This window comes from Leptonychotes weddellii, unplaced genomic scaffold, assembly GCF_054177405.1.
Source record: "Leptonychotes weddellii isolate Sample4059 unplaced genomic scaffold, ASM5417740v2 HiC_scaffold_2407, whole genome shotgun sequence".
In the NCBI taxonomy this organism is placed as follows: Eukaryota; Metazoa; Chordata; class Mammalia; order Carnivora; family Phocidae; genus Leptonychotes; species Leptonychotes weddellii.
Genome location: NW_027830975.1, coordinates 2,336 through 13,447, shown reverse-complemented (window position 1 = coordinate 13,447; position 11,112 = coordinate 2,336). Strand labels below are relative to the sequence as shown.

General features: G+C 50.5%; 1 protein-coding gene across 1 annotated transcript; it reads right to left on the bottom strand.

The window, feature by feature from the left end:
- Positions 1-74: 74 nt before the first annotated feature.
- Positions 75-7,341, bottom strand: LOC145718876 (disco-interacting protein 2 homolog C-like). Its single transcript, XM_081810378.1, has 5 exons — positions 7,221-7,341; positions 2,822-3,151; positions 2,411-2,520; positions 2,211-2,313; positions 75-325 (listed from the first exon to the last, which is right to left on the bottom strand). The coding sequence occupies exons 1-5, from the start codon at positions 7,339-7,341 to the stop codon at positions 180-182; spliced, it is 810 nt and encodes a 269-aa protein (XP_081666504.1). The 3' UTR covers positions 75-179.
- Positions 7,342-11,112: the final 3,771 nt, after the last annotated feature.

Here is an 11,112-nt window from a genome sequence, read left to right as displayed (position 1 = left end):
GGGGTGGAAGGGACGGGGCCTGGGGAGGGGTCTGCGTGCTCACTCCCGCGGGGGTGGGGGAGACGGGAGGGGTCCGCGTGCTCACTCCCGCGGAGGGGACCAGGCACTGGGAGTCACGTTCTTGGATAGCTGAGGGCTGCTAACAGTGACGGCCCTTCTCCCCATGTGGGAGGAGGGGGCTAACCCCAGCTGCCCTGCACACAGACCCTAATTCCCGCCGTGGCATGCAGCCCAGCCAGCACACACGGGGTCGCACTTACGGTCAGGATTCCATGCCAGAGCCCGACGTCCTTCTTGAAATCCAGCACATTCACTATGGTTTCCGCTGCACAGACAGAAACAGAAGACATGTATTCCCACCAGACGCACAGACCAAGGGAATCCAACGTCACCTTGGGGGCAGGAGAGGCCTTGGTAGGGCAGACGCTGTGCCACCTGCCTGGAGAAGCGTCTGGATAATCTCCTGACACGCGTGTCCACAGTGAGAGCCCTTCACACGTCACTTAAAGCACTTCATTCCTCCTTTTCGTGGATTTACTCCCCCTCCCTGCCTTGTCCTTTTCTCTTTTTTTTTTTTTTTTTAAAGATTTTATTTATTTATTTGAGAGAGAGAGAATGAGAGAGAGTGAGTACATGAGAGGGGGGAGGGTCAGAGGGAGAAGCAGACTCCCTGCTGAGCAGGGAGCCCGATGCGGGACTCGATCCAGGGACTCCAGGATCATGACCTGAGCCGAAGGCAGTCGCTCAACCAACTGAGCCACCCAGGCGCCCCTCCTTTTCTCTTTTAAGATTCTTTTCATTTCCATCATGGGTTCTCCCAGGAATGGGAAACTCTTCCCAGCAAACGCAGGGTGAACGTCACTAGAAGCCTCAGGCCGGGGTTGGGGTCACAAAGGAGACCAAGGATTTGGAAGGGCAGCAACAGAAGAGCGCTCCAGTGTTACGGGGTAAGAAACGGGCGCTAAAAATACAGGGGCCACGCTGAGGGCCAGTGACACCATGAGCTAGGCCTCTGGAGTCACGCTTGCCCACTCGTGTGGGCATTGGCCCAATACCACCTTGGCCACGCGCCGGGCATTTACCAACCCCTTCGCTTACATCCTACATGCTCCTTCTTGCGAGGCTTGCCACGGTTTTGGTATCGTGTGCCTCACTTCACAGAGGGGACAGGAGGCCACGCTCAAAGGAAATGTCCTCTGTCCCATTTTCTACAAGCATGTTACACTCAGAAGTATGGAGCGTGTGCGTGTGCACATTTCCTCTGTGACACCTGTCAAAGCCACAGCCCTGGACCTCCGAGAAGTAGGGCAAGGAGTATGGTCAGGAGGTTGCAGGAAGCATCGTAATTAAGACGGAAAGCCCTGGCAAGCAGGGGGGTAGTGATCAGCGGCATGTGTCTCGATGGGAAAACATCTTGGAAACTAGTCCAGGGACTGAGCATTAGCCAGAACGTTCCTATGGCACCAACAGATTGTTTTTTACAAAGGAGATCACCAGGAGGATGGGGGGAGAGAGCAAGAGAATGAGAACAGTATGAGGAGAAGAGCACCCGATCCACCAGCCGCGGGGCTGCCGCTCAGTCCCCAGGGCAGGGAGCTGGTCACAGAAGCCCCAGCTGGGGGGAGCAGGGTATCTGCGTGGACCCTGCCATTTATGAGCCCTGGCTACTTCTGGTGACCCCACCTCCGTCCGCTCAGGGGAAAGAACACGCATCATGAAAACCACGCTCGGGACTGCGGTCGCCCACCTCTGGGAGCTCGCACAAACCCCATCAGAGATTCTGAGGTGCTAGGGAGGGCTGAACATGGGCTTTTATTTTTAAGATCCCCAAAAGACCCTAACATGCACCCAGGGATGAATTCTCATGGAATCAACGGTGACAGCCTGAGCGGTGTACCCTGACTTCATGGGTGGAACCCTCACCTGGCGTGGTGCAACTTGGAGATGGGGCCTCTGTGAAGGTAAATGCAGTTAAGTGAGGCCACCGGGGTGGGCCTGACCCACCAGGACCGGCGTCCTGAGCAGAAGAGCCACAAGAGCTGTCCCTCCCTGCGCAGGGGAGGCCTGGCGAGGACGAGAAGGCACCGGCTGCCGAGCCGCACACAAACGGGATGCTACTCCTACTGTGGGGGTGGGGACGTGACACAATCCCTCTGCCGGCCCACACCCTCCGCCCAGGGACGCAGTCTCCTGTCGGGGCCCAGCTGTACCTTCTGTGTAGCCACACGCCTGGGTGAGGGCCTGGCAGTGGGTCAGCAGTGCGATCCTGGTCACGGTCACCCCGAGCACGCTCCCGTCCTTGCACGTCTTATACTGAAACAAGAGGACGCCGTGCAGGCGGGGGTTCCGAGGGGACAGCCAGTCCAGTCTGCCCACCCGTCAGGAGCCCGCGTGTAGCCCTGCGACCCACCTCGATGTACGCGGTGTCATTGTTCGCATCTTTGATGTGTGGGAACCAATCTCGAGGGGGCTTGGAGAGATGCTTTGACTCGGTGACAAACCACAGCAGCTTTGGCCAACCTTGGAAATAAAGAACAATCCCACTCAGGGGACCGTGACCCAGAACGCAGGTCCGCAGCATCCCATCCCCTTCCCGTGGCCCGTGTGGCAGCACCACGAGCCAGGCGGGACCTGCAGTGCTGCCGTTGAGCCTCAGACCACGTCAGCAGCATGGACGCCGCCAGCTACACCGGGCCACACGGCAGGCGACAGGGGACGTGTTACGGGAGGCGGCCGCGTGTGCAAGAGCGTGTCTGGGACCTGAGGAGACGCAGGACCTTCCTGCGTGGAGTCCCCAGCAAGGCTCCGGGTGGCGGCGTACCTTTGAACTGCGGGATCTCCCCCGTCGGGCTTTTTGGCAGCCCTTTGTGGCAAGCGTCGCTCGTCAAGGCCACGGTGACTCCGCAGCTTCCGAGCAAGAACCCGATCTGCTGGCTTCCGGCGTCCTGGGGGAGGCGACAGGGAGACAAGTCACAAAGCCAGGAAGGACGGCTGTGTTCCTGGCAACACGCGGCCTCGCCCTTGGGTTCTGGGTCGGAGGGAACCTCCCTGAATGACCAGCAACGTGGGGTGCGAACAGGAGTCCACAGAGCCCGGGTTGCACCCAGGTGGCACTCATTGCTGTGGGACCCTGAACAGAGTAGCTGGCTAGCTCAGCCTCTGTCTCCTGGTCTGCTGCGAGGGAGGAACCGAGGAGCATAGACAGTGCTCAGGTGTGGCTGGCGTGCAGCGGGTCTCCTGAGAGGATTCAGACTATGACTGTGGGACGTGATTAGCGTGGAGAACAGAAAGCACCCAGGAAACATCTTCCTACTTACATGGAGCCTGATTTTAAAGATGCTCAGAGCACAGGGCCCTGCCCTGTCTGATGTCACGTGATTGTGCGAGCTGGACACCCAGTCCCGACTGGCACAGTGAAGACCTGCCACCCTCCTGCACCCTGAGCAGGCCTCGTCTGTGAGCGGGGACACAGGGCTGGATGGACCACCCCCCTTACGGGACATGGAGTCCAGAAGCCCTGAATGACCAGCACTGATGTGGCAGACCCTGTGGGACAGGGCTCTCCTGGGACCGTCCACCCCGTGGTCTGGTCGCTGACCATGTCCAGCTGCCTGGGCCACGTCTGTTCAGCTGGCTTTCTTTATGCCAACCGGTCACACCAGCTCTGATTCAGAAAACAAGAGCTGGGAAGGAGCAGGCATTCCTACAACCAGACATCACAACGTGGTGAGCAGGCCACCCTCATTCGGTCCCCTAGCACGCGGCCTGAACCGTTGGCCGACCAGCCACGGCTTCCTGTCACTCTGCCGGCATGCGCCCCGCTGCGAAAGCATGGGATGACCTGGGGTGTTTCCAGCAGGTAAAGTCTGCAGCACTGACATCTTAAAAGTAGTCTTTCAACTGGTTCACAGTTCCACCGCACAGGTAAAGCCACGATCCTTATGTCGAATTGTGCACCACCAGCCTCCTGACGTTGCGTGCGGCGCTGAGCGGGATGCAGAGGGCTGGCACCCGACGGACAGATGGACCCGTTTCAGGTACCTTTCCGTCATGCACTGCTTCTTTAGAGTTTTTAACAATCACTCAAATGTGAATTTGCGTATCACGCTGCCAAACATCGAGACAGGTTCTGAGACCCCATTCGGCGGCAGGAAGGCATTTCTTTGTGAGTGAGAACTTGCTGAGACCACCTCCCTCCCGGCCATGTGAGCAACGGTGCAGAAGAGTGAGTGCAGGGCTGTCAGCCGCGACCTGCCGGGGCCGGTGGCCGTGCTGAGGGCTCGCCTCCCATCTGGGCTCTCCCGCACCCTGACTTTCTAGAATCTGCTCCTGACTGATTTCTAATGTGACGTAATCACGCACACAAGACAGGAGCCCAGAGGAAGAGGAGGGACCGCAGGTGAGGAGAGTGACGGACAGAAGTCCACAGTTCAGCCCGAAATTCAGACCTCACACCTGCTCCGCCCTCAGCTGGAAGGGGGTTCTTGTCCCGTCCATCTGTTAAATTCCTCCTCAGAGCTCGAGCCCACTCTGCAGAACAGCTCTGCCCACCCCGGCCCATCGCTGGAGGCAAGACTGGCGCCTGCTCTCCAAGTCGCCCCTGTTGCTCCTTTAAGCACCGAGACGCCCGAAACCCAGCGCACACTTGACCCCGGAGCCTGGACCCTGCGGGCGGATGCCCCCTCCACACGGTGTTGGGGCTGTGGTCCTCCACGGGCCCGTCTCCGCATGGAGCCTCCTACCCATCCTTTGGGAACGGCTGCCTCCAGCTGCCCCGGCTTTGGGAAGCTGCATCTTGCCTCCAGAGGACTCTGAATAAAGCACGTAGACTCTGGCCCTCACGGGGCTCCCTGTGTGCCTTTTCCTTGGGATGCCCACGTCCCCTCCTCGGTTGAGGGCCGCTCCTCTGAAGGGCTGGGCTGTCAGGATGGTGACCACCTCCCCGGTCACAAGGTCTTACGAATGATTCTTTTTGGCTCTTCAAGAAAAGCCAGACCACACCTGACTTCAGCCCGTCACCTCCAACCCTCCTGCAACACAGACAGGTGCCAAGTTACGTCACCCCAAAAGAAGTCTCTCCTTGGTCTCCCCAATGACCCCGGAGCCTCCAATAGGCCGGCGTGGACACGTCCCTCCACGCGGTCTGTTCTGTCCCAGGCTCCCAGTCAGGAAGCAGCAATCACGCTCCCAAGAACGATTCTCACAAACGTGAGGACAGCTCACAGAAAGTCCCTCTTGTGAACACGCTTCGGATGTGTGGCCCCACGATGACTAGGTGGTGTTGGGCCAATTTTGTCCTTTGCCGAAGGGGCAGTTCACCGGCTCTCAGGAGGTGGAGCAGGGCAGAAATGGGGCAAAGGTGTCTAGGGGGCACGGGCTTCAGATGTTCTGGCTCTGCAGAATGGCCTACAGGCCATTCTGTCCCTGGTCTCTGGTCCTTGGAACATGCCCACTCTGACCCCTTCCTAACGGCCTTGCTATTTTCCCATCAGATTCACGTTCCCGTGGCAGAGCCCGTGTCAGCTGAGGGGAGATCCTGGGGGAGTCTCTTGGCTGGCCGGCCGATGTGCCCTGCAGACAGCTGGCCTTACTCAAGCTCGGCCGCCTCAGCAGGGCGACAGCAACAGGCTGTCCCAGCTCTGCTGTGACCCGGCAGGGCCCATTGTGCAAATCCCCTGGATGCTCCACACGCCCTGGCCAAACCACCCAGGAACTCCAGTCTCTCCTGCTGCGAACTCCTCATGGAAAGATGAGCTTTCTCCGCCCACCCCAAGAACTAGGGTGGAGAATAAATACATGCACAAGACTAAATGGTTCAGTTCAGTGAATGACATTCAGGATTTGGAAAACTGGCTCTCATGAGGCCCTTTGTGGCAAATCTGGTGGGCACAGAACCGGTTGATAGAGGAAATGTTCACATACTCCATCATTTTATCCCATTCTGAACTGTGCGGCGCCAAAGGATTCTTTTGTTTAAAAATAAGTTTTCTTTCTTTTTAAAAAAACTTTTTTTTTTTTTTTTTAAAGATTTCATTTATTTATTTGAGAGAGAGAGAACACCAGCAGGAGGAGGGGCAGAAGGAGAGGGAGAAGCAGGCTCTCCGCTGAGCAGGGAGTCTGATGCAGGGCTCGATCCCAGGACCCCGAGATCATGACCTGAGCCACAGGAAGATGCTTCACCAACTGAGCCACCCAGGCGCCCCTAAAAATAAGTTTTCTGAGACACGAATGTCATGTTCTGAAGTCACAGAGCCTGAGGAATGATGCTCAGCTTCTGGCTTCAGTAAGACAAAATCATCTCCTGGTTGTTTTCCACAAGGAAATGGTCTGGTGGAGAGAGAAGGACCTCAGCATTTTCTTCTGAGAAGGATCTTCAGGTTCCGTGGTGCAGGCTGATAATCCGAGGGTCTACCGTGGGTTGGAGAGCATGCCACCTGGAAGGTCACAGCCTGGCTGCCTGAGACAAGTCCCCGCAGGACCAATAAGGCACAGGTGAGACTCCACTCCCCTGCTCACAACTGGGCCAGCAGAGCTCCTTCTCGGGTGCACAGACCTGCATGGACCCTCACTGAACCACCAGAGTTGCTGCTAAAGGTTCTCCTCAGCAAAGGGGGCTGAGCTATGGTCAGCACAACTCATGACAAAATACCTCCCTTCCCAGGGATTATTACTGCAGGAACTTCCTACTCACACAATTAAAAAGGCTTCCACTACAATTAAAATGAACAGACTACACATCTGTCAAACAGTCAAAGGATACTCAGCCTTGTTATTTCAAAGCACTGAGAAGCAGAAAGAGCAGAGGATGCATGATTGTATCAGTAGTATTTGAAACGATGTGCCTAGGTTGTCCAGTGGCAGAAAGAGCAGAGGCACGTGCCTCCCTGCTCAAATGGTCTCCTGGCTAAAGACTTCCAGATTATCACTTTGATGCTACCGACTACAGACCTCAGAGGGCGTTGAGCCTTGAATTAAGGTCACTAGCCCTTTGCATTTCCATGGGCCTCAACCCACTGAATTTAACATCAAGAGAAGAGGAGCATTGTATGTCCCCTGAGGTGGTTTTCAGGTTAACTGTCATAGAATTAACCTTGGCACCAAGGAGTCACCTAGAAGAACGTGGCTATCCATTCAATCCCCAAACCCTTCCACATTTCTCAATCGCGAAGATCACAGGACTCAGGTCTTGATGAAGACTTTGTGGGGTGTCTACCGCACACCTGGAGTGCTGGCAGCAAACACTTGCAGGAATTGGGCCACTGGAGGAGGCTCTGAGGTCAGGGGTGGCAGGATGCCCCCAACTTCCAGGGTCACCAGCTGCCCCGCCTGACACTGACGCATGCCCGAGAGGTCAAGTATGCAACTCCCGAGTTTTGGAACCAGGAAACCAAAACAGCAACCATCCCCCTTCATTTTCTAAGGGAACCCCACATTCTCTCCTTCCATTCCAAGGAGCGGAGTTTCAAATGTACACACGCACCCTCAACAGACCCGGAGGCATCCCCGAGGCACTGGAAGGTGAATGACCCCGTTGAGTATCAGAGTAGCCACAAAGACAGCTGGAAAATTCTCCAGAAACTCTGAGCCTGGGCACATGTAAACCATGATATTTTGTGCATGACAATGTGCCGAATGAAGGCTAGATCAATCCAGGGCAGAGTTCAAGGGCATAATATAGAACATAACCAGTGACGGCGGGTACCACACCTCATGGCCGTCAGCTCCACCTCCTTCAATGACATCAGACCATCTGTCTTCAGGGACCATCAATGTCTACCCTAGTAAAGTCTCCTCCCCTTGTCTCTTCCTGAAGTTTCTGTAGCTTTGCTTTACTATGGAACGTCATTCATGTGGACGAAAAAACACTGATATGTGGAATATGTACAATGTTTCTTATACTTGACTACACTATAACAGCAAGATTTAGAATTACATCTGGCAAATCATAGGTGAACAAGGGACTCCATTATGTCCAAACATCAAAACATAAGCAACAACCAACACCCTCTGAAATAAAAATTAAAAAAATCTATCATTTATCCAAATTTCTAGCATAACAACACTGAAGAATGAGATATTCAAACACTTAGTTAATGACAGATTACTAAGCTCAGTGTTCTTTTTTTTAAAAATTAAGGTATAATTGACATATAACATTCTATTAATTTCAAATGTAAAACAATGATTCAATATTTGTACATACTGCAAAATTATCACTACACAAGAAAAGTTAAGAACTTTAAAGATTTACTCTCTTGGCAACTTTCAAATGTGCACTACACTACCACTGTATATGGTCACCATGCTATACATTACATCCCCCTGACTTTTTATTCTATTTATAACTGGTAGTCTGTACACGTCCGTCTTCTTCAGCCATTTCACCCACCCCACAACCACCGCCACTGGCAACCACCAATCTCTTCTCTGTATCTGTGAGTTTTGTTTGTTCATTTGTTTTGTTTTTTAGATCCCATATTTAAGAGAAATCATAGGATGTTTGTCTTTCTCTGACTTACTTCACTTAGCATATCAAGGTCCCTCCATGTCATTGCAAATGGCAAGGTTTCATTCTTTTTTTATGGCTGAGTAATGTATGTATACACTACCTTTTCTTTTTCCATTCATCCATTGATGGGCATTTAGGTTGTTTCCATATCTAGACTATTGTAAATAATGCTGCAATGAACATAGAGGTGTATATATTTGTTTGAATTAGTGTTTTCATTTTTGTTTAGAAAAATACCTAGTGTAATCAATCGCTGGATTGTACGGTAGTTCTATTTTTAATTTTTTGAGGAACCTTCATACTATTTTCCACAGTGGCTGCACCAGTTTGCATTCCCACCAACGGTGCACAAGGGTTCCCTCTTCTCTGCATCCTTGCTAATACTTGCTATTTCTTGTCTTTTTAATATTAGCCATTTTAAAAGGTATGAAGTGATATCTCATTGTGGTTTTTTTATAAAGGTTTTATTTATTTATTTGATAGAGTGAGCACAAGCAGGGGGAGCGGTAGGCAGAGGGAGCAGCAGGCAGAGGGAGAGGGAGAGGGAGAAGCAGGCTCCCTGCAGAGCAGGGAGCCCGATGTGGGGCTTGATCCCAGAACCCCGGGATCATGACCTGAGCCCAAGGCAGATGCTTAACTGAGTGAGCCACCCAGGTGCCCCCTCATTGTGATTTTTAATTTATATTTCCATGATGATTAGTGATGTTGAGCATCTTTGTGCCTATTGGTCATCTGTGTGTCTCCTTTGGAAAAATATTCAGATATTTTCCCTATTTTTTAATTGGATTATGTCTTTTGCTATTGAGTGGTATGAATTTTACATATATTTTGGATATTATCCCTTATCAGATACACAGTTTGCAAGCATTTTCTCCCATTCAGTAGGAATGGACTCTTGCCTTTTCATTGTGGTGACGGTTTCCTTTGCTGTGCAGAAGCTTTTTAGTTTGATGTCGTTCCACGTGTTTGTTTTTGCTTCTGTTGCCTTTGCCTTTGGCGTCAGATCCAAAAGATCATCACCAAGACTGACGTCAAGGAGCTTACTTGGAGCCTATGTTTTCTGCTAGGAGTTTATGGTTTCAGGTCTTACATTCAAGTCTTTAATCCATTTTGAGTTAATTTTTGTGTTCTGGGTAAGATAGGGGTCTAGTTTCATTCTTTTGCATGTGGCTGTCCAATTTCCCAGTGTCATTTATTAAAGAGACTGTTCTTTTCCCGTTGTGTATTCTTGGATCTTTTGTCCTAAATTAATTGGTGATATATGTGTAGGTTTATTTCTGGGCTATTATATTCTACTGATCTGTGTGTCTGTTTTATGACAATACCGCACTGTTTTAATTACTATATGTAACGTAGTTTGAAACCAGGGAGCCAGGTGTCCCTAGCTTTGTTCTTCTTACTCAACATTGCTTTGGCTATTTGGGGTCTTCTGTGGTTCCGTATAAATTTTTGGAATGTTTGTTCTATTTCTGTGAACAGTGCCATTAGAATTTTAATAGGGATTGCACTGAATCTGCAGATTGCTTTGGGTAATATGGACATTTTAACAATATTATTTCTCCCAATCCATAAGCATGGACTATCTTTCCATTTATTTGTGTCTTTGTCAATTTCTTTCATCAATGTCTTATGATTTTCAGAGTATAGGTCTTTCATCTCTTTAGTTAAATTTATTCCTAGATATTTTATTTTATTTTATTTTTGGATATAAGTATTAATGGGATTGTTTTCTTAATTTCTCTGATTGTTCATCGTTATTGTATAGAAATGCAATCAATTTTATATGTTTATTTTTTGCCCTACAACTTTACTCAATTCACTGAATAATTTGAATGGTTTTTTGTAGAGGCTTTACGGTTTTCTAAATATCAAATGTCATCCTCAAATAGAGATAGTTTTACCTCTTCCTTAACAATTTGGATGCCATTTACATCTTTTTTTTTTTTTTAAAGATTTTATTTATTTATTTGACATAGAGAGACACAGCGAGAGAGGAAACACAAGCAGGAGGAGTGGGAGAGGGAGAAGCAGGCTTCCCGCCAAGCAGAGCACCTGATGCGAGGCTCGATCCCAGGACTCTGGGACCATGACCTGGGCCAAAGGCAGACGCTTAACAACTGAGCCATCCAGGTGTCCCTACGTTTTTTCTTGCCTAAATGCTCTGGCTAGCACTTCCAATACTATGTTGAATAGAAGTGACAAGAAGAAAAGTTTTCAGCTTTTCACAAATGAGTAAAAGGTTAGCTGTGGGCTTGTCCTATATGGCCTTTATTATTTTGAAGTATATTCCCTCTAGGCTCACTTTGCTGAGTTTTTTTTTTTTTTTAATAAAAAACGAATGTTGACAAATAGACATTTCTCTGAAGAAGACACACATATGGCCAATAGACACATGAAAAGATGCTCAACATCACTTATCATCAGGGAAATGCAAATCAAAACTATAATGAGATATCACCTCACACTTGTCAGAATGGCTAAAATAAAATACACAAGAAACAACAAGTGTTGGCAAGGATGTGGAGAAAGGGAAACCCTCTTGTACTATGGGTAGGAATGCAAACTGGTGCAGCCACACTGGAAAACAGTGTGGAGGTTCCTCC

What these genes read in the sequence shown, in the direction of transcription:
- LOC145718876 (XM_081810378.1), bottom strand. Translation starts at nt 7,341, where the DNA reads ATGCGTCAGTGTCAGGCGGGGCAGCTGGTGACCCTGGAAGTTGGGGGC. An exon ending in GGAGATCCCGCAGTTCAAAG is followed by an intron (nt 2,521 to 2,821) that starts GTACGCCGCCAC and finishes TTTATTTCCAAG; the next exon opens with GTTGGCCAAAGCTGCTGTGG. An exon ending in ATGACACCGCGTACATCGAG is followed by an intron (nt 2,314 to 2,410) that starts GTGGGTCGCAGG and finishes CTCTTGTTTCAG; the next exon opens with TATAAGACGTGCAAGGACGG.